At 42.2% G+C, this 25,775-nt stretch overlaps 1 protein-coding gene across 3 annotated transcripts in view; it reads right to left on the bottom strand.

The window, feature by feature from the left end:
- Positions 1–17,739, bottom strand: part of MAGI3 (membrane associated guanylate kinase, WW and PDZ domain containing 3) — a 254,677-nt gene extending 236,938 nt beyond the window's left edge. For 2 of the 3 annotated variants that reach the window (XM_040471344.1, XM_040471345.1), the window contains exon 1: positions 16,872–17,738. In XM_040471344.1, coding sequence (XP_040327278.1) covers positions 16,872–17,187 — 316 coding nt within the window. In that variant the 5' untranslated portion in view covers positions 17,188–17,738. Of the gene's footprint in view, positions 1–16,871 lie in introns of all 3 variants that reach the window. The other variant, XM_040471346.1, reaches the window with a different exon arrangement.
- Positions 17,740–25,775: the final 8,036 nt, after the last annotated feature.

Below are 25,775 nucleotides of genomic sequence, written 5' to 3'. Positions count from 1 at the left end.
ACCTGTTACAAACATGGGTCATGAATAAAATAATAATAATGATTTTTCTGGGCCATTTTAAAACAGTAGGGAAAAACATCCTGCCCAATTGCATCTAACACAATATTTTTCAACATTATGAGATATGCAGGATTATATTCACTTTACAGATGAAGTCTGAGGCTTCTAAGTAATCTGTCCAAGGTAACAGATGATAAGTGGTAGAACTGAGATCCCACCACAGATTGATTCCAAGCCCACATTTTAAAGTCCTACAACTCAACTGTGCTTTGGCCACAGTTTTATGTAAAATTCCATCAAACTTTACTAAAAATCTGTTTGGATTTGGCCAAAAGATGGTCTGGAGGTTGTAATTTCACCTCTAGGAACCTAAAAAAAAGACAACTGGCCCTAAACTGTGGTGTGTAAAGTAAAGTTACATGCACCAAGCCCTGTGTTTCTAATTAGTTCCATTATTTTTAAAAACCAATAGAGGGGCGCCTGGGTGGCGCAGTCGGTTAAGCGTCCGACTTCAGCCAGGTCACGATCTCGCAGTCCGTGAGTTCGAGCCCCGCGTCGGGCTCTGGGCTGATGGCTCAGAGCCTGGAGCCTGTTTCCGATTCTGTGTCTCCCTCTCTCTCAGCCCCTCTCCCGTTCATGCTCTGTCTCTCTCTGTCCCAAAAATAAATGTTGAAAAAAAAAAAAAAAACTTAAAAAAAAAAACCAATAGACAACAAGGACAACAGAAATGAAGATACTCTTGTTCCCCCTAGTGAAAAGCTTCCTAGAGCAGCTTGAGGTGAAAAATCAGGACAAGAAAGGTTTGGCTAAGTGGTATGTGAGGACCACTTACCACACACACACTAACACAACTGTTCTTTCAGAAATTATTGTTATGAGCAGGAAGCCAATTAACAGCTCAGCAAGGCCGCACAATTGTTTAAAGAGAGGGACTCCATAAAAGCACAAAGAAGAAATTCTGACCCTATCACCTCAAGTACTCAGGCCCCCAAAGTTAGAAAATGGCCACAGAAGAGCTGTGAACTTTTTTTTTCTTTTAACGTCTATCTATTTTTGAGGCAGAGAGAGACAGAGTGCGAGTGGGGGAGAAGGGGCAGAGAGAGGGAGACACAGAAACCCGAAGCAGGCTCCAGGCTCTGAGCTGTCAGCACAGAGACTGATGCAGGGCTCGGACTCGAGGACCACGGGATCATGACCTGAGCTGAAGTCAGACATTTAACCGACTGAGCCACCCAGGGCCCCTGAGCTGTGAGCTTTTAATATTGTTTGCATAGATGTTCTCTAACCACCACCAGTGCCAGTGATAGAGAAAAAGTAGTATCTTAGGAGGTGAGTTTGCAAACTGCAGGTAATAAGACAAATTATACCTATTCCCATTTACTATTTTGGGGGGATGATAAAATATTTCTATATTGTTTACTTATAGTAAGAAGTTCCTTAATACTGATAAAGTGATAGAATGCTAACAAGAATTTCAACAGCAGACTAACTGCCATAGTTAGGCAACTTCTTATGCTTTCAATGAGTAAGAAATGATCTTAAGAGATTATCTATTGGCCTTTCAAAGATCCATTTCCAATCACTACTTTTTTTAATGTTTATTTTTGAGAGAGAGAGAGAGAGAGAGAGTATTGAGTGGAGGAGGGGCAAAGAGAGAGAGGGAGATACAGAATCTGAAGCAGGCCCCAGGCCCTGAACCACAAACTGTCAGATCATGACCTGAGCTGAAGTCGGACACTCAAGCAACAGAGCCACCCAGGTAGGTGCCCGTCCAATCACTATTTTTTTTAAGATGACTTTTTAAAAGACAGGGTTTGTTTACTATGTGCAGTCCAGTTTGAACCTCTAAAACAAGGACATCAAATAAAATATTACCTAGAGACCAGGTTTCTGGAATGCTTCCAACTCCAGAAATAGAAAAAACATACACGCACATGTTCTGGGGGTACAGGGCAGCTCCCGACTATCTAGGCAAGGACAAACATAAAAGAAAACAGATGAAGGCCACCCTAGGTTTCCACCTGACCCCCTGAGATCGGACAACCCACGTGGGGAAGTGAAGGCACGCTGCGATTGGCGGGCAGGATCTCTCCAAGATCAGTTTTTTCTTTGGAAAGCAGAGACGCATGGGAGAAGCAATCAGAGTACAGAGAAAACAAAACTGGAGAGATGAGCAGAGAGGGAGCAGCTGATCAAAGGCAGCCGAGGAGGCTGAGGCAGTGAGCTACAAGAGAAGCCAGAGAGACCACCTGTGCCCCAAGACTCTCTCTAGCCTTTGAGGCTTAGGGCATTTACACAGTAACATGCTACTCCGTGTACAATTAACTCTACCAGTCTGTGCACGGTTTACACATGAAAAACGCCACAGAGTGAAATATATACATTTACAGTAGCCATCCCTCAGTGGAGATTTCAATCTTCTAATATGAAATGTACCTGGGGCAGGGATGTGGACCAAAAACTACAAGGTACAAATGCTCCTCTCCGGAAATAACCACACATCACACTGCTCCTGCCCCTCTTGACCTTCTTTACCTCAATCTTCATCCTACAAAACCTGAACCCAAACTTTCAACACACGGTCTCCTCTTCATGAGAAAAGGCACATAATCGTAAATAAATAAAACACCATAGAATTCCAAAGTGTTCTATTAAGGTTGATAACACAGAGGAATTCAAAATTTCACACAATTCCAAGAACAGGGAATAAAATAGGTAGGGCTGCACCTCCTGGAGGTTAGAGCCGTAGGATGACTCCAGAATGATCCTGGACCTTGGGAAGTAGAGTTTGTGGTCCTTCCCTCCTGCGGTCTACTATGAACACCCCTCAGGCCCACAGCATGCATCATTTCTTCTGCTCACTCATACTTTCTTCTCCCATAACATTAGTTGGTACATAGTTTAGCATGGCCTTTCCAACCTTGACTCTCCCTCCCCATACTATTATATAGCATTTCCACCACTCAGAGATAATAAATGTAAAGAAACCCAAGAGCACAGATGGTAGTAAAATGTATTAAAATAAAATAGGGCGTGGAGTCAAGGGAGAAGAGGGGGGAGCAGAGCAGGGGAGAAGAAAAGGAAGGAAGAAAGAAAAAAGAAAAAGAAAAAAAAGGAAAAAGGAGTCAATCTTCTCATAGAAACAGTGGAGTGGTGGTTGCCAGGGGCTGGGATACAGGAAAAGGGGAGAGGTTGGCGAACAGTGCAAACTTTAGATTCTCAGACCTTAGTCATGTTACAACCGAATGTATAACATGATGAGTACAGTGGATAATTCTATACTGCATAACTGAAATTTACTAACTTAAGTGTTTTCATCAAAATAAAGACAGTAAATATGTGAAGGGCGGATATGTTCATTCAATTGTGGGGGTCCTTTCACAGCGTGTATGTATATCAAATCCTCACATTGTATGCTTTAAATATATTACAATTTTGTCAATTATACTTCAATAAAGCTGAGAATAAGGAAATCATTAGTTTTGAGTATTAAGTACCTTTGTTTTTAACATAATTTGCTTAACTGTAATTTTATGCAACTTAATGTTGTTAAATGGCTGTCCTGGGCAACTCACTCACACAATTCCTGAAAATTTAACCATCAGTCTTGCAAAAGAGTACGGCCAACTCCACTGCACCACTGCAAAACCCCTCAGCTGAAATCCCTCCTCCTAACTGGAAATTCTTTCCTTTCTGTCTGAGTTCACATCCCCAGGAAAGATTCTCACTGGCTCCATTCATCTTTCTAGGCCACGGAAATCACAGGTTGCTGACCAGCCTATGAATCTGTTGCTTCATTTGAGGTGCTCTCCCTGCCCTGGATGCCTACGGCTTGTAGGGGAGGTGGAGATCAAGTGATATAAAACACAGATATCTCAGCAGCAGGGGCAGGAGGTGGGACAGACGTGAGCTAGTACAAAGACAGAGATGTTAAAATCCATCGGCCCTGTGATCATTCCAACGAAGGCCCTTTCAAAAAAAGGAGCTCACAGAAATGACAATGAGTTATCAGGAAAGGGTTAAAGTGTATCTAAATACGATCTTTAAAAAGATGTGTGGGGATCATCAGCTGGCATGCAGCATTCACCTGCTTATAGTATGCCTTCCTGAAATGCAGAGGCTGGAAAACGAAAAACTGTTATTTTCCAGGTTCCTTTACGACTAGTATTCGGAATGAAAATTTGGTTCCACCATGAAGACGTAAGACACAAAACACGGAAGGCAGAAGCAAGGCAGAGCTCCACCAGCCTGTGGCTTTTAGCGGTCTTCAGCTAGCAAAGAAGGTCACAGGCGTATCAGCGTCCAGGCTCCAGCTTCAAGGGTATTGGGGAGCCTCTAGTCAACGGCTCAGAGGCATCAAGAAGTTGCCACGGCACCGGCCAGACACCACATTCCAGACTTCAAGCAGCTATGATGGCAACAGCAGTGGCTGCTATGGTCCCCTTCGTCACACGGGCAGTGGTTTCTCTTGCCTTAGTCGCATGGCAGCCTCCTGATTGCCACTTTCCTGACAGTGGCAGACGGGACAGCTCCCATGGCAGGTTGTTCCAAGGTGTCCTAGAAGTCACTCCCAGATTCCTGGCCTGAGCCGAGCTCTCTAGCCCTTTCAAAGATTCCCTAAGCAACTAATTCCCTGTATTGCATCCCTTTCTGTTTCCCGCACTTTACCCCGGCCAATACTGCAAGAATATATGGTAGATTGACAGCAGGTACCCATGCTATTCTGTCACAGACACACCAAGGGCCCAAGCAAGATGCCACCGTTCCCATAAGTCACACCTAATAAAGACAGTCTCCCCAGCGCTGCCACCCAGACGCCCTTCTTCAGTGTTGTCGCAGCCAGGTGGGTATTTTCTCTGCTGGGCCAGGTCTCTGTGGGCCGAGACATCTACTTGTCCTGTACTCAGCAGGAGCATCTCAGTCACGTCAACCATCATCCCAGCCAGGCAAGCTCAAGGATCCTGAGCCAGAAGTGCCCCTGACGGTTCCTCTACCACATCCCTGAGCAGTCCCGAGCCTAAGAACTCATTTTCCTCCACTGCATCCCCTTGTCAGGCCGAGGGAAAAAAACAGAAGTGGAGCCGGCTCTAACCCGGACTCGTACTATCACCCCACCGAGAAGGGCAAGAAGAGAAACCCGAGTCTGCCATACAGGGCGCCCATTCAGAAGGACTCCAGTGAAAGCCTTGTGGAGGATCTTTCTGAGAGGAGAAATAATTTTTCAAGGCTAAAAACAACTAACAAGAACCAATACTCAAACATACAGCTGTTACACCGGCCAACAATTGTCTGGCTATGTAGATCTTAACCACAGACTCCATTACTCCATGCATTACGTAAGGCTCCAAATGCCCTGGAAAACTGTGACATTATATGTAACGATTAAAATTCTTTCTTGTGCTCCGGCTCCTTCTCTACCGTAACAACACTCGTTGCATGCGGATGGCATGACAGACCGAGTCTGGCCTGTGACACTGAATTCCAAAATCAGGCAGATCTCATAAAGAGACAGAAGATGTTTAACAGGTTACTTCTTTTTTTCTCCCCCACCAACTTCACTAAACTTTCCTACAGAAAAAGAAAAGCAACCCGAGTTCTAGTCCCTGCTCTGCCAGCTTTGTGCTACGACTCCTGAGCAGAGTTACGTGCCATTGCTAAGCCTCAATTTATTTACCTGTAGACTAAGGGTATTAGTTGGATTGCTATGGTTCCTTCCAGCTGAATGGCTGACTTTAAGCCCAAATAGAAAACATAACAGCACAAACACTTAAAGAATAAGAGGTGCCAATACCTCACGACCTGCTTTCACTGCCTCTTCAATGGAACCACCTTAGCGTGTAGTTCCTGAAGCCTGGAAGCAGAGAGATCTACTTGAATACAATGAGTTATTCTTCTATCTAGCTTAGCTGAATTTTATTTAAAAGCAAAGTATGCTTTGAACACAGTCTGCATGTTTATAAAAAAATCCCGAGTTCCAAAATTTATTCAGGTGTACAGTCATCAGAGCATTTTTTAGGCCAGCTGGCTCAAGAGGCGTGTGTTAACAAACACCTTCCTGGTGAGTGAATTACAGAGTGAGTGGACACGAAACATGAGAACAAGGTATTATTTGCAGCATCAGGTATACAATTTTCACAAGTATATTTATGCTAAGAGTATCCAGGCCTTTACATAGAACTGCTGAGAACAGTATCTTACAACAGCAGCAAGAATTAATGCTAACTTTCTGTCTGATTGGTAACTCTTGGGAATAACTACTTCATCACGCAGTTTGGCTATACGGATTAAACTGCACTGCCACAAACTTTGTTTAGAAACAGAAGCAACGAAGCTTTTATTTTAAGTACTTGCCCAATGTTTTACTGAATTTAACACCCACTCGAACAATTCAAAATCGTGGGGGTTTTTCCTTTTAATAGAGAAAAAGGAAGTACGGCAGATTCTCCAGACACAATGAAATAATTTTCTATCTGGAAAGTGAAGAGGAAAGACTCAAAGCTGCTTCAGGTCAGGGGCGCCTGGGTGGCTCAGTCGGTTAAGCGTCCGATTTCAGCTCAGGTCATGATCTCACGGTTCGTGGGTTCAAGCCCCGTGTCAGGTTCTGCGCTGACAGCTCGGAGCCTGGAGCCTGCTTCCGATTCTGTGTCTCCCTCTCTCTCTGCCCCTCCCCCACTCACTGTGTCTCTCTCAAAAATAAATGAACATTAAAAAAAGTTTAAAAAAAAAGTTATTTCAGTTCACAGTCCTCCTCGTGAGTCTGAGACCTTCAGTGTGTTCATCTTTCTGCACCTTAGTTTTCTCACGTGTAAAAGAGAGAGGATAACACCTGACTCATAGAGAATGACAACACACAAAGTTCTTTCCAGGAATATATGTATGCCAACACACACAACCTTATAAACCCGATGAGGTGGGTGTATAACATACAGACATACGATGTTACTCAGTACTCGGCAGCTAGTATTCTTGCAACAAGTCCCCAAGTCAGAATATTCCTATTAGACCCAGGGCAAGGTTGTCGCCCTAGAGGTGGCACCAAAGGAAGGCTGATGGGTCATTTCATTCACCAGCATTTCACTATGAGATAGCTCTAGTTAGCAATTCTAACTCTATTAAAAGGAAACTAAATTTTTAAGGAGTATGGACATTCCAACTTAAAACACTGAAACTAGTGAAAAGTATCCGTAGCTAAAATTAATAATATTTTAACAAAATGTTCTTTTGCCCAAAGCTATAGAGATGGGTTAAGATACAGTTCTGTGAGCAGAAGTAAGGAAATTGTATTATTTTAACAGATTTCATGGCTTAATCAATCAATATATGGGATTAATACTGAACTCTGGTAGTAGACTTCTGCAGTAGAAGCAGTGATTTTCCAAATATGGTCTAAAGACGTCCCAAGATGGACATAAACTAATCTGAAAATACAAAATCATGCTATGATTCTTGATAAATCACACCCAATTCCGTGAATACTGGTTTTGATGTACAGAATATTTACCATTAGTTTGGCAATGTTCAACATTCACGAAAGATACAAACTACCAGACCACGATGAGCCAAACTGCAAAACTCCTACTGTTCATGGCAACTGAAGGTTGATATTAACATTATTTTTATGGTACCAAGATGAAGATATTTATATGGTAATCAAGAAGGTAAAAATAGTGTGCAAAGATATTTGGATTATCCACCCCTCTTCCAATTTTCAGCTTCCACTCCAAATACCCCCAGTGGAGGTTGGAAAAAACAAAGGTAGTTTGATTTTATCCTACAATGTCTGCAAGTAACTTTTTAGGCGATTAAACAGATACCACAGTACATGCTTAAGTGTAAGAGTGTTTCAAAGAGTCAGTGAAGTAGTAGGCTCGTTATGTTTGACTTCTTTGAGATCATGGTTGAAAGGTATTGTTAGGAAACTCTTAGAAATACAATAAAAATGCATCCTTAAATTTATATTTAAGACCATTGTCTTAAAAGCAAAATATCCTGGAAAGCAATTATTTTAGAATTTCATGTTCAAATGGTACAATAATCTTAAGTTTTAAAAATTCCATTAACTAGATTAATAATCATTTTCTTGGGGTGCCTGGATGGCTCAGTCGGTTAAGTGTCTGACTTCAGCTCAGGTCACGATCTCGTGGTTTGTGAGTTCGAGCCCCGCGTCGGGCTCTGGGCTGATGGCTCAGAGCCTGGAGCCTGCTTCCAATTCTGTGTCACCCTCTCTCTCTGCCCCTCCCCTTGTTCATGCTCTGTCTCTCTCTGTCTCAAAAATAAATAAACGTTAAAAAAAAATTTTTTTTAAAGATTATTAAAAAAAAAAACCATTTTCTCACTGCCAAAGATAATTAAACGATCCTCCAAAGTATCCCATCCACCTAAGAACAAGCAGCACTGTTCAGAGAATCTTGATGTTAAAAAGAAAAAAAAAAAAGAAAAACGAAAAACTACAACCAGTACTTTTAAATGCACACATTAAAAAAAATGAGACGTTGAGGCACCTGGGTGGTTCAGTCTGTTGAGCGTCCAACTTCGGCTCAGGTCATGATCCCATGGTTCGTGGGTTCAAGCCTGGTTGTTGGGCTCTGTGCTGACAGCTCAGAGCCTGGAGCCTGTTTCAGATTCTCTCTCTCTCTCTCTCTCTCTCTCTCAAAAATAAACTTAAAAAAAATTTTTAAATTAGGATGTTGACCTCTTAAAGACCATTTAGATAAAAGCAACATTTAAATCAAAAACTTCAAAAATTGTAATATTTAAATAAACTATTTGAGTAAAATGAGTGCCTCAGTTTGGGTCTAGAGTCTATCTGGTTTTTAAAAAATGATAGCTTGATGACAACTGGGTACTGCTGTTGGTTTCAAAGTAGGAGAGATTAAATCTTTTAAAAGAGGCCAGCATCCCGTCTTTTGAGGAACTATCCATCCCTTATCTCCTGGGGTTCTAGAACAGTTATTAATCACACTGTGCTTTCTATTCCCAGCTGCAGCAGTAGACATCTCACACAGGCCTGACCAATCAGGGTACCATGCTGCCCTCTCTCTACAACTGGTCCAAGGGATGGGCACAAAGTCCCTGCATGAGATTTGTTACTGGATTCCAGAACAAAGATGAGAAGCTTTAAGGACTCTGGGTGACTTGGGGGTTCAGAACCATCTTTCTTGCTACACGGAGATCTGAGTTGAAAAAGAACCCAACGCAGAGGAAAAGAGCCAAGTAATAGTCCCAACGACCATCACTTGAGAGCATGAATTTAGCTGTTATAGCTAGCCGTAGGCGTGCATTTTCATGTATGTAAGCCAATAAATTTCTTAGCCTAAATTAACCTCAGTAGTTTCTGTCACTTGCTAAAGAATCCTTACAAACACAGAAATTGACATGTGAATTAGGATTTTATTTTTCCCTTCCTGATGAGATCTGACCTACCTATTACCGGATACCTGTTGCAAACTGGATAACCATATCCAAAGAGTAACAGATCTCCAAGGCTACTCCATTAAAGGGGATTTTTAAAAATTATTTTATTAGAGGAAAAAAATGCCAATTTCACTTAATTCTATTTGACTAAGGTCAGAAATAAAGCATTTACTAGTAAATGCTTCTTTTTTCCCTCCCTTTCAGAGTATTTTCATTCCATCAAACTATTTCTGTGAAATGTCCATCATGTGCAATAAAATCCCACTTTTTCATAGTCACATGTAATTCCTAATCAGAACAACAATGACAAACAGGGTACCCTCTCACAAACTTCCTGAAAGCAAGAAAAATAATTATGTGTTTAAAATTATCTCCACAATGAAAAAGCAAAGAGCCAAAGATGCTAGAAAGTTTTAATTAAGTAAGTCAGTTACTGTTCATAATGCATGCCCAAAACAAGAGGGACAGCCTCCAAATAGAATAGATGCTCATTTCAATAAATCTGAAGCAACATTTCCTTCCAATTTGCATTCCATAATACTTTAAAAGCCCTGAACCACAAATACATTATCACAAAAAAGTTTGGGGCACTCAGGTGGCTCCCCAGCAAAATGTAGTCCAAGCATCCCCACCATGGGATGACTGAAATTAGTGGGGAGGGAGGCAGAATTGCTCCTGGGAACCAATGCAATGCAGATGCATCAGAACACATTGCGGGGGGGGGGGGATATAACGGTATGACCCTCTTCTCTGGAAGTCAGTTAACTGTGACTGTAACAAAAGAGAAGGGGGAGTTAAGGTGGAAACCTATTTCCAGTTCCCTTTTTACTAGACTAGGAAATTGCATTTTCCTATAAAATCGGCTAGGCTTCCAAGGTAACACAAGAAAGCCTATTACCATAAAGCACAGTACTACCGGTAATATTTCAGCCACATTATGGGTTAAATAAAAATACTCATTACATTATGAGTTGAATAAGGCTGAAGGTAGAAATAGCATTAAGCACTTTACCAACATTATTCTACAAGAAAAACATTTCAAGCTCCAATTAAAAAAAAAAAAAACACCTTATAAGAAGATTCATATTAGAACTACCTACATACTTAAACAATTAGTATGATTCTCCATTTTCCAATTATTCTATAATGTCGTTTTTGTGCATTTATACAAAGTAAGCTTTTATACACATACTCGCACACTATTGAGATAGACTATATTGTAGACCTATCTGTATTGAATATTCTTGCCCCATGTTTTTCTCTTCTGCTTCTTACATACTACTAAAAGGATACTAATTGCACTCAACGAAAATATATCCATCTTTCAAAGCTAGGGTAAGTTCAAAATTCTTTACAATTCTCTCCCCAGGTAGCAAAGGCAGAAAATAAGACCAGGTGGCAAAGACCCTAACAAGCCACAAAAAGGAAATGTTCTTTCACATTTAACATGTACACATTTAACTCCTACAAATTCACTATGCACACCCAGATGGGGATAATTTCTTAAAATTAAGAAATAGGTGTTGTTTTTTATTTTTTTTTTATCATTTATTTATTTTTGAAGGAGAGAGAGACAGAGGCAGAGCATGAGCAGAGGAAGAGAAGAGAGAGGGAGACAGAATCCAAAGCAGGCTCCAGGCTCTGAGCTGTCAGCACCATATGCGGGCTAGAACTCACAAACTGAGATCATGCATGACCTGAGCCACCTAAGTCAGATGCTTAACCGACTGAGCCACCCAGGCGTGCCAGAAATAGGTTTTATTTAAAGAGACACAACACAACAAAACAACTCTTGAATGCGAGCCAACTATTTCATCCGGTGCTCAACCAAAACACAGCAATTGGTTTCAGTGTAAGTAGAAACAAGACATATAGTACCTATCCTACAAATGGCACAATACAATGTATAAAATATGCTGTAAATAAAACATAGATACAGTATATTTTGAAAGCAATTTAACTAAGGGCTTTTCAAAAGATAATTGTGTCTATATTTTATTTCCCTCTTTCTGGAATGACTTGAGAACCCAAATTCTTTTTTTTTTTTTTTTAATTTTTTTTTTCAACGTTTATTTATTTTGGGGACAGAGAGAGACAGAGCATGAACGGGGGAGGGGCAGAGAGAGAGAGAGACACAGAATTGGAAACAGGCTCCAGGCTCTGAGCCATCAGCCCAGAGCCTGACGCGGGGCTCGAACTCACGGACCGCGAGATCGTGACCTGGCTGAAGTCGGACGCTTAACCGACTGCGCCACCCAGGCGCCCTGAGAACCCAAATTCTAACATGCAAACCCGCACCGCTTTTTAGAAGTGTGCTTGGCAACCCATTAGTGTAGCTTCCACCAAAATTCATACTCAAACTTACCTAAAGAGTTTTATTTAGGTACTAGGGGAAAAGTGGAAAAGGGAAAATGCTTCCTACAGATAGTCCTTACCAGTGGAATCTTAAGCTCCCATAAAAGTGTGAGCTTCTCGGAAGACAGAGGCCATTTCTGATTCACTTTTATATTTCATATTTTTATATCACCAGCCCTGGTTCACACGGAGTACCGCCACCAAATGTCTGTTGAGGGAATGAATGTGTGCCAGTAATTGATCCTTTGTTTTCTCTTTATAAAGTAAAATAAGCACCTTTCCAGGGAAACATTCTGAATAACATTTGTTCAAGGAAAAAAAGAGCAACTCTTCCCCACAAACACGTCTCTCACAACACTCGCCGCCGAGCCACTGAAAACTTTACCCTCAGGAGCAGTTTTAAATAAAGGGCATTTTTTGCCCTCTATGCCAAAATGTAGTATTACAAGGAAATTATTGCTTGAAAGTTCAGAAGAGAACCAAAACTGACTAATTAATTAAAGGAGTCACCATTCTAGTCTTCCATACCAAAACACGTATCCTTTATCAAATTACGAACAACTGAAAATTGACATGGAAACTGGCAGAGTTTGAAATTGGTACCAAATACTGAAGTGGCTCATAAAGATGAAATTCTCCTACAACATACTCCCAAACCCCTAAGCGCTCACAAAATTTATAAAGCACTTAGGGGTTATATAGTAAAGATATTATATGAAACTATTCACCTGAGAAGGGTATACACTGACTTTGTAAGTCAGATACTAGAGCAAATGCAGATTTATCATCAACTTACATAAATTAGAGACCAGGAAACACACACACACACACACACACACACACACACACACACACACTGAAATTTGTCTCTTATATTAAGAGGTTTTATAAAACACATCCCAGGATCTCAGAGGAAAAACAATTTCTATTCCCCAGGAACACAGTTCCGTTCTACGAAAACCAGTTTTAGCATTAAGCTGAATGAAATAAAAATGATCTGAAAACTGAAAGGGGCCAAATATTAAGTGTTTCTTCTGCGTCTATGGCAAAAGCCCATTATTCACATGAATCAAAGGTGTCAATGAAGAGTCCAGAACCTGAAGTTACTTCAATTACTTGTGACCAATTTTAGACCCCAAAAAAATGCTACCAAAATTTGAGAAAACAAATTTCCAATTTAAGGTTTATCAAAATGTAATGCTATGTTCCCTAGTTTCTGTTGCTAAAAAAAATTTTTTTTTGTATTGGAAACCTAGGAGGCTAGCAATTAAACTCTAACTTCTCTCACTCTCCCCTTCTTCAAATAGGACAACCACCCAAACAAAACTCACAAGCCCAAAATCCCCTCTAAACTAAAAAAACAAAAAGATCCAAAAGTGAAAAGAAAGGGAGGTAGGGTTATTGATGACTGGCATAGCACAAACATCCTTACTTAAAAGCTTCTAGTAGTGTGTCCCCACCCATGGGGAATGTATTTCTAGGAATGTGCTCATTTTAACAAAATTCCCCTATAAAGCAGACGCTCAAAGAGTCAATGGCAAAGACTTTTACCTATGATTAACTGGCATTAAACAAGATGTTTCAAATTAGTGTTTGTTTAAACAATAACATTGATCTTCATGATTTTCTTCTCTAGATACAGTAACAGACATAAGGTAGTTGAAAGCAGAGTGTGCATAATAATGCAGTAGACAGGATTTCATGTACTTACTATATCAATACTTAATCTCTGAAATAAAAGCCACATAATCCGCAACCACTGAAATAGGTGTTTAAATGTATATGAAGAAGTGAATATTCCCTAAAACTCTGTACATTCACAGTCTGGAGAAATTGAGAACCAAATTAACTACTTCTATCGTTAATCAGAATAGAAATTGCTTAAAAATATGCTCTGAAATAAGTTCAAAGAAACTAATCCTGCTTACAGGACTAGATCATGAAACAATTTCATCATAGGTCTAAAGTTCAACTTCCTTTACTACTATGAAACTACAAAGTTCAAATTCAAGTGAAAACTTCTCTCTTTGCAGAGGAAAAAAAAAAAAAAAAAGACAGGGCTGTAATTAAGAAACAGGTGACCAGCTGGGCCAAGGAATGGGTGAAACTAAAGACTATCTTAGAAGCAGAAACGCACTCACCACTAAGAACTATGTGAATACTAAATACGAGTAAGATTCCAGTAAGAAATTCCGTAATTCTTTCAAGAAATACCTAGGATTAGGAAGCATATTTAAAGAGTTTATTTTATTATAATCTTTAATGGAATTTGCAAGTAAAAAAAAAGTAAGCCCCAAATCAAAGCTAAAGACGGTCACTGCTAGAAAGAACCTCAAGTCACCCGGGTGTTGGTGCTGGCTTTGGCTGGGCTCCCCTTAGCATGTACTAGACACACACACACACACACACACACACACACACACACACACACACACACGGAAGGATCCATACACATCCTTTTGCCATGGACTTTGTCAGAAGACAATGAACGTGAGATCATCCCCCACCAATATTACATCTCACAAAAATGGTTACGTTTATTCTTGTACTGTGCTAGTTTCTAGATGGTATGTTATGAATATAGTTCTGTAAGACAAGAGACAGTGCTAAGTACACTTTACAATTCCTTATTAAATTGGAAAATCCATTTCTCTCTCTCAGTTTAAATAAAATAGGAAAAAAAAAAACCGTGCAGAGCAAGTTCCTTTAAATGTCCTCGCTTTGTATTTTCATACTTTTCAAATTTAATCCTAACAATATAAAATTTTTGTCTCCATTGGAGATGGTATTTATTTTGGTTTTAATCACACCCAAAGTTCTAGGAATTACCTCTTTTGGCTCCTTAATTTCTTTAATTTAATTTTGAAATCTTGTACTTAACCTGCAAAAATCTTGCTATTTTATGACAAATGTTTTAGCATAGCCATTCAAGAAAACCATTTAATCTAATGCTTAACATGAGCCCATTAGAAACCTAAGGATACTATTCTTGGAGAAATTAAAATCTTTAAATTACAACTTGCTTAGAAACAAGAATAACTCAGATGACACATAGTGGTATGCTTTAGAAATTACTGAAACAGAGCAGATCTTTAAAAAAATAAATGTAGTGTTCAGAACCTTTATAATTAATGATCAGAAAATATGCTCAACCCATTAATATAAATTATTCCCCTTTTTTGGCCAAACATTTGAAGTAGGACAGTGCCTGAGGTTGTCAAGAGGGCAGAATTTTATTACTGTAAAACTGTCAACTACGTTCTGGGGCATATGATGTTCATCCAACACAGCTAATCCGTATTACTGAATACACTCTAAATTCTGATTTATTTTCTCAAATTTGATATAAACTTTGAGAAAATATATAGCATGCAGACCAAACCAATACTCCCAGTCTATAAAAGAATCACAGTAATTTGAGGATACATCAACTTCCTCCCATTAAATCTTAAACTATTTTTGAAAATAACAGTTATACTCTCATTCGTGCCCCAACTAATCAAAACAAAACACAAGGCAATGATGCAGATGTTCTCATTATTCCCTGACTCATGGGATTTGAACTAAATGACATCTAGATTAGTAAATGCTGTGTTATATAGTATTTTGCATATTACAGACAGTGCTTGACTCCCTAGATTACAGCCATTACAGCCCCCAAAACCTTCCGTCCCCCTTTGACGTATGACTCTAAAAGTTTGAGTTAAGAATTTCTGAATTTGCAAAACTATACAGAAGATGTTTCAAGTCTGCCAAAGTTATTCAAATTAACAATAAAAAAGAAAACCATACATAAACCATAAGCTTTAAATGAACATGATGAGATAGATCACACGAAGAAAATCTTCATTTAAGATTACAGGGACATGTGAGTGTGTGTGTGTGTATACACAATACCCACATACGTCTACTGCACCACAAACCATCAGTCCCCATTAAGCCCAAGGACTATGAAAGAGAGATTTCCAAAGTGAGCTGCTGAGAAAGAAAAAACAATGGGAGAGGGAGAGAACATGTTAAAATTTTCTCCCGAATTTTCTAGCATTTTGCAGTCAAGGGATGGACTGATTCCTCTAGCCCAAGTCACAATTAAACAGCCCATTATATTCTGATGCACTATATATTCAGTGGGGCACGCTCAGCAAAACTAGTTTGATTCCTAACAACGTTGTGATCATAATTCTCTCTCTCTCCCGCAAGCATCTCAGAAAACAGAACCACGTTCTAACCAATGCCAAAAGGAACAATGCCGTGAATAACAAATACAGAAGGACTATTGCATCCTATCGGGTTTCACTGTACGCAGTCTGATCAATGCTTTGAAACCTAAACGTAATGTGCTTGGCAGCAGATTTTACTCGCATGAAACACACCAGGGCAACAGGGGTCCATCTCACCCACCACGTCAACAAAATCGGTGTAAAATCAAAGATTTACAAGAGATGTGACTCGAAAGAGGCACCTAGGTCTTCTTTAGAAACCCAGACTATTCAACAGCTCCCCGCAAGAACACACTGCTGGGCCACATACCACATTCTGTACTGCATCGATACCCAGACACCTGAACCCACCTGGACCGAGTGAGTTAGGCTGTCAGCTCCAAGGTGTTGCTAGTGCAGAAGAAACACTGAAGCAGCTGAGCCCTCCTAGGTACGTACACTAGGTAGTAACGCCGGCACCAAGTGCCTCAGTAGTAGAAAGCCTCTTTCCCTATTAGAAAACGCGTAAGACTGTTCCAAAGAACATGCTACAATCAGGAGGACCTTCTTCACAAAGGAGAACGGAAAAGGCTGGTTTTCCCTCTAGTCAAAAACTCTCGGTAGGAGACAGGGCTACAGGTTTAGGAAACCCAAATTGCTTCTGGTTGCAAATCTATGACAGCTTGCAGAGCAGCCTGGCCAAGCCAGAGCTCAGTTTTCCCATCGGCAAAACGGGAATCACCATCGCCGCCCCTCCCCCTCGCCAGCGAGTCCGGAGCAACCACGGAGTCTAAGATTCCCCAGGGCGATAAGCGGTGGGGAGTGGCTGCCGCTCCAAGGACGCCCACCCCGACTTCCCCCGCTCCCCCAGACCCCGCAACAGAAAAGGCAGGGCCGGCGTACCTGGCTTCACAGTCTTGAGACGGATGGGCTCTCGGAAGTGGCGGATGACAGCCAGGGTGTCCCGGTTGGTGAGCCCGCTGACAGGCGTCCCGTTCACCTCCAGCAGCACATCCCCCGGGCTGGGCGCCTTGCCCGAGACGACGCAGCAGGTGCCCCCGCCGGGCTCCTCCCGGAGCCGCCCCAGGTAGGGGAACTCACCGCGCTCCGCGCCGCCCCGGATCTCCGCGCCCAAGTCGCCCGGGGGCCCGGCCCAGGACACCGCGCACTCCTGCACCTTGCTGAGCCAGTGCTTCTTCTTCTTCAGTGTCTTCGACATCCCGAACCCCGCTGCACCATGGGGGAGACCCCGCGCGGGCGGCGGGGGCGCCGCTCCGGCCCCCTCTCAGCCTGGGGGCCCGGCGGCCCGTGCAGCCCGGCGAGGGGGCCTGGCAGCTCCGGCGCCCCCACCCCCCCGACCGCAGCCCGCTGGGGCCGGGCTGCTCCCAGCCCCGAGACGCCCCTTGGACGCCCCTCCCGGCTGCGCTCCCCGGAGCTGCCGGGCTGCGCGAGGGCCACCCCGGGCGAGGCTGAAGAAAGGAGAGGGGAACTGTCCCCGGGCGGCTCCAGAGGGGTTTCGGGCGGGGTCACGGCCGCCGGCTGGCCCCCGGGCTCCGCGGCGGAGCGGCGGGAAAGGCAGAAGCAGGGGGGCGGGGAGGTGAAGGGGGAAGAGCCGGAACGGGAAAAATCCGTCGGGGACGCGCAGAAGCGCGCGTAGACCCGTCGCAGGATCGATCGTGGCCGCTGCGGAGCTGGAGCGCGGAGACCAACGCCTGCCCAAGCTGCCAGGAAACTGCCGCTTTCAAACCCGCCGCAACCTCCTCCGCCTCCCTCTTCCCTTCCCCCCGCCCTCGCCCATCCCTCATCCAGAGCCCCGCCCCCCTCTGCCGCGCGGCGCCCGGCGCGCTGCCGTCACAGGCCGGGCGCTTGGGAACGAGCCCCGGCACTCGACTCCCTCGCCGGGGATTGGCCCCCAGCGGGCAGGGGGCGGACCCTCGGCGAGAGCGAGGACCACCGATTGGTTAGTAGGAGTGAAGGAGGCGGGCACTCGGATGAGTGAAGTTTGAAGAGGGTGGAAAAAAGAAGTTTGGAGAGTGAGGGAGGGCGAAGGGAGGGGCAGGGGAATGGAACCCGTAACACATCGCAGGGCCGAGAGAGGCCCTCTCCGTGTGTCGGCTGGTGCCAAGCGAAAACTCGGTTGGGAAGAGCGGAAAGAACTCCGAGGTGGAGGCGTGGCTGGAGAGCGGGGCGGAGTTGGGGGTGGAGCCCGGGAGCACTTCCAAGAGAGGGTGTACTTTACTGGAGAGACACAGAGAGCAGAGTCCGCTGCCCGAAGTGGCGGGGGCTCCAGGGTGGTTACAACCGATCACTTGCGCTCAGTGGATGTTTCTTGTTCGTTCATTCACTCATTCAACAAATCTTATTGGACGCCCATGATGGAAAGTAAAATAGAGTCCTAGACACTGCTGTGTGGCATCGGGCAAATTAGACACCCTCTCTGAGCCGCTGCATCTTTGGCTGAAAAGTGGAGACAATTATACCACTCCAAATTATTGTGAAGATTACATGAGGCGCATGTAAAACATCTGCATAGTGCCTCACAGAAGGTGGGTGCTTACTGTTTGTAGCTGGTGATGTTGACTTTATGTAAGAAATTATGCTAGGTACTGGGGTGCAAGGATGAAGAAAACAGGCCCTGCTCTCAAGGAAGTCATAGGCTAATGAGAGAGATTGCCCGAGATGGGGTAGGGTGATGTGGAGGTAGAAAGTGGGATTAGAACTAACAGCCTTGCATTGGAGTCCTGCATGCTATTTACTGGCTGTTTGACCCTGGCCAAATCTCAGCGTCAAGCTTATTCATCTGTAAGGAGGTGGAAGGAGAACTAACATTAAATAAAGAACATTAAATAAAGAATAAAGGTCCTCTCCAGCGCTAATTTTTCAAGAACTCTTGAGCTTTCTCTCTTCCCTCATTTGCCTTACACTCTCCCCACTCGTTTCGTCTTTTAGAAATCCTTTTCATCCTCAGCCCAAATAACATCTCTTCCAGGTAGCCTTCTTTGATTTTTTTTTTCATCAAAGTAGAGAGTTTTCTCTGAGCTAGGATACTTTTACCTTTTCAACGTGGCTCCACACTATGTAGTCTCCTATCTCCCTTTAATGGTTGAGGAAAGCCCTTATTTACACTATGAACAACTCCACAGAATCTCACGTGTCAGATAGACTAGACGAAGTTTCAACAACTGCAGTGATTTTGTTCACACCATTGTATCGGTCAGAGCCTAGCAGGAAACAAATGGTACTTTACAAAGGGTAGGCAGGGTGTGGGGAGCCACAGGGAAGTGTGGAACCCTGGGACTGCAAGCTGATAGATCTGTAGAAGCAAGGGGAAGGAACCAAAATTCAGCACAAAAAGGGCAGCCAGACAGGAGCCTGTGACCTTCAGTCAAGGGATGCAGTGAGCCTAAGTAAAAACCCAAGGAGGAAGCTGGGGGATTTATAGCTCACTCACCTCTCTCTCCGTCTCCTGCTGGTACATCCCAGTGGCCAAATCCAACCAGAAGCCCAGAAGCCTGAGGGCAAAAAAGTCCTTTGATGCAATCCATCTCACACAAAGAGGAAACCATGCATCTGTAGAGAAAAGGGGGGAAATATCCAGCACAGATATGTGGAGTGCTCAGATTTATCCAGATCTGAGACAAAGCTGGAGTATTTTTTTCTGAATTATCACCTACAGTAACAGATTCCTGGATGAAATCTTGATAATCTCCACATCATCTGCTTTCACATCACCTCCAAGAAAATGTCTTTTCCTGCCCAGACTGTGTCCATTAGGATACTATTGGCCAGAAACAAAGTATCTGACTAACAGCTTGACGTATGAGGTCATTTATTATATCTTTAACACAAGGTTCAGAGGTTAAATAGTCTCAGCATTAGTTCAGCAGCACAATCATGTCACTAAGGACCCAAGTTCTTTTTGTGCCTGGTCTCTACCACTATATGCTTTTTGGCTTCCATTTCCAGGCTTGTCACCTCTTGATTGCAATGTGGCTGCCACAGCTCCAGATGGCACATCCTCAGAGGTATGAGCAGGAAGGGAAGGAAAAGCAGTGCTGTTCCCATTTTTATGAAGGAGAAAACTCCTTCCCAGACTGCCTGCCCCCGCCCCCACCCACTAGAATCTCTCTTATTGGCTAGAAAATGGTCACATGCCTACCATAGATCAGTGGCAAAAAGAAACTGGGATTGCCACAGTTCATTAAATTGATCATAAGTCACCCCAAACAGAGGAGAAAGAATAGGTATCAAGTAGGCACCCAATGGTGCCTGCCACATTCCTCAATCAATAATAAATTATCTTGACTCTTGGGCAGAAAACTGCAATGATTAGGAGCTTGAGGTCTAGAGTCAGACTGCAAATCCCAGTGTTTCTACTTCCTGGCTCTGTGATCTCAAGTAAGCTATTCAACTATTTAACCTTACCTAAACTCCATTTCCTCATCCAGGAAAGGGGTATGATAACAGTGCTCACCTGAGTGGTTGCGAGACCTGAATGGAGCTGTTTGAGTCAAGGAAGCACTTAACATATGGTCTAGCATAAAAGCCAACATTCATAGCTAAATAGTTATATTTGTGACAAGGCTAAGAGCATTGTTCATCACCTCTGGAATTTTTTTAAGTATTAAATTCACCCATCTTAGTAAGCCTAGCTTCTGCTTTTTAAATATTCTAGAAGTAAGCTGCCCACTCCAATGAATTCATTCTGGTAGGATACTACTTTGGAAATTACCACACAATTAAAAGAGTCACGTTCCAAGCGTCTCTCTGTATGTAAAATGGCACCTAACCAAATAATCAAATTGTACCTATGTTCATTACTGTTTCCAAAATCTAACAGTTGGCCTAATAGTTATGATTTCCATGGGGAATATTAATAAGCCAAGTAATATGGAAACCAGTTTAACAAAAAATAAAGGATACAGTTGAATTTGATAATCTCCAAGGTTTCTTTGAGCTACTTCTAACCATCCATAAAATAAACACAGATACATTTCAAGATGCATACCCCATGCGTTAGGTCCCAAGATGGCTGGAGAGGCACCAAGTAACACAAGTATCACAATGCTAAAAACTGAAAAGAGGGACATGGGTTTCTCCTTTCCCCATTTCTTTATTTTTTGGAGACCAAGGAAACCTCTCCCCAAAGGCTCCCAGGAAGACTTTCCCTTCAGCTCATTGGGCGACATTGTCCAAATGCCCTTTCCTAAACCAACGGTGCAAAGAGTAATGGAACACCCAAAAAGACAGCCAGCATCTTAGAAACTGCATGCCTGCACAGTATCTCAACAAAACTCAGGGGTGGGGGGGGAGCATCTCTTAACAAATATGAAGGGGAGAAGATCGGCATTTAGGTAAACAATCCATAGTGTCCTCCACAAATAGACTGTACTGATTTGCTTCAAAGATATATTTTTTTCGGACAAGGTGGGGAATTTGTTTCGTTGGATACTATCGTGCAGAGTGTTCTTAATGAGAATTAAATAGACCCTTCTGCTTAGAAAATTTCAGGATGGCAGGTATAAATTCCCAGTTTTTCTGAAATGACCCACGCTTACTTTCTCCTTTGTACAATCAGGGGTGTCTCATATGGTGGCACAGTTCGTGTGCCTACAGTTTCAGGGCCATCACTCACATCGGCGTCCATGTGAACAGTGTCTATGGACTTGTGCCTGGCTTTGTGCCAAAGCAAGGCAAGTATAGGGAGAAACGTTCGGTTTCATTTATTTTTGTACGCTCACTTGTTTCTTTCATGAAAACTTGAATCTCTAGTAATCGTAAGTCAAGTCATTATTTAGATGAAGCCATTCTCAAGTATCCTGGTGGCAGAGGGTGAGGGAGAAGTGGAGTACGCGGATAAAACAAATATTTGCCTTCTATGCAGAATATAAGAACATTCATCCTGTTTTTCTTCCCACAGATGATAGTAAAAATTATCTTGAATTTTAAAAATTCTGATCAACAAAATCGTTCACTGGCTTAGAAAATGTCCATATTTACTGTATTATGGAAAGGATATATGTAATGTAGTCTAACATTAACAGCCTAACCAAATTCAGTATTAATGTTCTATTGTATCTTTACATTTTATTAGCATTTTTATTTGCCTAGGTCTATGGGCTAATTTGTATGCTAATGCTAAAATATGCTCAATTACAAAAGCAGTAACATGGAAGATTTTATTTCAGTTAAACAAACTAATTTATTGTCTGAAATATGTATTACTTACTACGTTTCATGCATTAATGTGCATTTTTGCCCATGGGTGCACTTACCTGCAAATGACCAAATGAATCCAGTGCAAACTCACAGAACAATAGGAACATTCAAACCCAAGGGCAGTGCCAACATGCTTTGAAAGAGGGGTTAGTTAAGCAGTCAGATGTCAAGTTCGTCTAACAAAGCAGGACAAAGAGAACATTGAATAAAATAGAAAATACCAAAATACCTATCTTTCAGCTTTCAGCTAAAATACAATCTCCTACTCAAGGCCAGCCTTGGTTTCCTACAGCTGGATGTCAGCTCTTGCTTCTCCAGAACTAATAGCATGTTATTTCTGTTTTCTTTCCCAGTAGACCCCAAGATTCTTGAGAGCAGGGTCTCTCTGATTCATTTGTGTATTCCTCATTGGTCTGCGTACTCTGTTCTTTAGTATAGTTAGCACACATTCATTCAAAAAAACAAAGTACCCATTATAAACAGGCATTGTTTTTTAGGTGTTGGTTTACAGCAATGAAGAAACCTACAAGGTCACTTGTTTCCTGGGGAAGATGACAGTGTAGGGGAGGAAGAGGTTTTCTTCTACCCTGTTAGGGTCCCTGGCTGAGTCTGAAACTCCATCTAACAAAGACACATTAACAGAAGAAAAGCATACAAATTTATTTAATACAAATTTGATGTGACACAGGAGACTCTGTAAGGAAATAAAGATCAGAATAAATGATTAAACCTGAGTGGTTTTGAGGCTATTAATGAAGAATTGAAAGTCAGGGAAAGATGTGATAGGGCAAAGAATATGAGCTGAGAGTAGTAAACCCGGGAAACTTAGCCAAGCCTGTTTGCTCAGATTCTATCCCTCCATCTTGGATATACTGAGGCTCCTTTTTTTCCTCCAGGTCTGGAGAGGGCACCTCTCCTATGAAGGTCTTATGACCCACTTCAGAGAAGAAGGGCAGGGAGAAGGTCAGAGAGACCTGCCTGCTTCTCCTATTTTCTCAAACTGCTTCAGTTTAAGCTATTCAGTATGCCAAGCTGCCATATTTTGGGGTATCACATCTTGAACCCCGTCAACAGTAAACCCAAAGCAAGTAAGTGATCAAAATAACTTCCAGTAGTAATGGTACTGTAATTAAAATAGAAGATGAATCAGAATCAAATAATGGCTATTTAGGAGAAGACACAGGCTACATCAGAAGTCGTGGAGAAAGTCTGCTTGAGAAGGTGACAGTTTAGCTGAGACTTGACTGACAAGGAAGAGGGAGCCAAGTGACAACTGGAGACCTGAACATTCCAGGCCAACAGTGAGACCTGAGGCGATGTGAAGTTTTTAGGAGAGGAGTGGCAGAATCTGATTTACTTTTTGGATGGATAATTCGGATTGCTCCATAGGGAAGGAGGAGGGTGATGATAGAATTTGAGAAGCCAGACAGAAATCTGGTACAGGAGCCCACTGAGAAAGCCTGATGGCATGGACCAGGGTAGAAACAACGAAGATGAAAATTTATTGAATGTACTGTGGAAATCAGAAGTTATAGTTTTAATTTCCTAGGGTGATCATAGTTAAAGCAATATGTTACAATTGTATTTAATAAGAAGCTGTGTGGAATGTAACTGCTTTGTTGAAATGTCCCTTCACAGGAAGATAAGAGGGAGGAATTTACAAAATAAAAAGTGGGGAAAATACTTAATTAAGTTTAGATGTATACAGGTTCTTTCTTTTGTCGTATTTATTGGTATTTATTGAATAGCGTGCCCAGAGAGGTGGAATGCTAATTTCAAGGTTTTTCTTTGAACTCTTAAAGTAACATCCACTCAAAGTATATGCTGACCTTGAAGTTTGTGAAACGATGTACTGTTCTTTTAATCTACAGGATGTGTTGTTATAAGAAGTAGAATTTGTTTCTTGACTAATAAAGGAACTCACAAACTTTGTTTTAAAAGAGTTTTACTACCGTATAAAATCGTTAGTTTCGTTGACCAGCTAGAAAACTTCAAGCCCCTGGGTCTTCTCATTGCAGACTGGAAGCAAATAAACAGTCCTTTCATGGATTCCAACACAAAGAAAGCATAATGTGAAACTGCCTTTCTTCAACAGAAGGAAAATGCTCATTTACTTGGCTAAACTTAGGTGAAGTGTTTCCAAACGCACACTCGCAAATTTCACAGTAAAAATGACTGGAAACACACCACATAAGCTTAAAATAAACACACCCCATTCAAAGTCTGGGTGCTGTGGACTTTGCTTATCCTTAACAGAGATATCTAAATAAAGTCTGTATTTTCCATTCAAAAATGGAGAGTGACCTTGTTGGATTTCGAGTGAAGGAGAGAAGGAGCTGGATTTTCTTGCAGAAGCAGGGCAACATTCTAGATAAAAAGGGTTCCGAGGAGGTACTTCTGTGCTTTAGAACCTAAAGTTAATCTTGGCACATTTAAACATATAACACCTCCTGTAAGTTTTCATCACAAGGAAAGAAGATTCTAACTGTGTGTGGTGCTGGATGTTAACTATACTTACTTATTGTGGTGATCATTTTGCAATACATGTAAATATCAAATCATGTTGTACACCTGCAACTAATGTTATATGACAGTTATATTGCAAGGAAATAAACATAAATGAATCCTGTCCATTCACAGTTTGATAGGCATAAATAGGACAAAGAGAGTAAATGGTTACATCAACAACAAACCTTCAGAACCATGAATACAAATCATGATGTGGTTAATTTTTCAAGGAAATCTTTTCAACTTGGTGGTGTTTGAGAATGTGGAGATTAAAACTTTCAAATTGCAAACTACTGTGGATTCAATCGTATCCCCCCCCCCCAAATTTGTATGTTGATACCCTACCCCCCCAGCCGTATATGGATATAGAACCTATAAAGGAGGGAATTAAGGTTAATTAAGGTCACAAGTGTGAGCCCGGTCCTACTTCAATACGATCGATGGCCTCTTGAGAAGAGAGATCTCCCCTTTGCTTCCCCACAGCAAGAAGGAGACAGCCTGCAAGCCAGGAAGAGAGAAGAGAACCCTCACCAAAACCCGACTATGGTGGCACCCAGATCTCAGACTTCTAGCTCCTAGAACCACAAGAACATTAATGTCTGTTATTTAAGCCACTGGTCTAGCATTATCGTGTATTTCATTATAGCAGCAGAGCTGGTAAGACGCATGCACAGTGATCCTTTAAAAAATAAATCGGATCATGTCACTCCTTGCTCAGTACCAGTTGTATCCCTATTTTACTCAGAGTAAAAGCCATTGTTCCTACAATGACCAGCTGGCCCACCATCATCTAGTTACCTCTATGATCTCTTCCCGGTGCCCCCTACCTGCCCACTTGACTCCACTCCAGCTGCACTGGCCTTCTTGCAATTCTCTCAACATGCCAGACATACTCTTGCCTCAGCTCTTCCCCTGCCTAGAACACTCTCTTCCACCAGATATCTGTATGGCTCATGCTCTCACCTCCATTTGACATTGGCTCAAATGTCACTTCTCAGTGCACTCTAGTTTACCTTCTTATCTAAAAATGCAACATCCCCTCAACTCCTAGACCTCCTTACTCTGTTCTATCTTTGCTAT

The sequence above is a fragment of the Herpailurus yagouaroundi genome, unplaced genomic scaffold (assembly GCF_014898765.1).
Source record: "Herpailurus yagouaroundi ecotype Mexico unplaced genomic scaffold, PumYag 77, whole genome shotgun sequence".
Lineage (NCBI taxonomy): Eukaryota > Metazoa > Chordata > Mammalia > Carnivora > Felidae > Herpailurus > Herpailurus yagouaroundi.
Note: the sequence above shows the minus strand (reverse complement) of the source record. Positions and strands in the feature narration are given on the sequence as shown.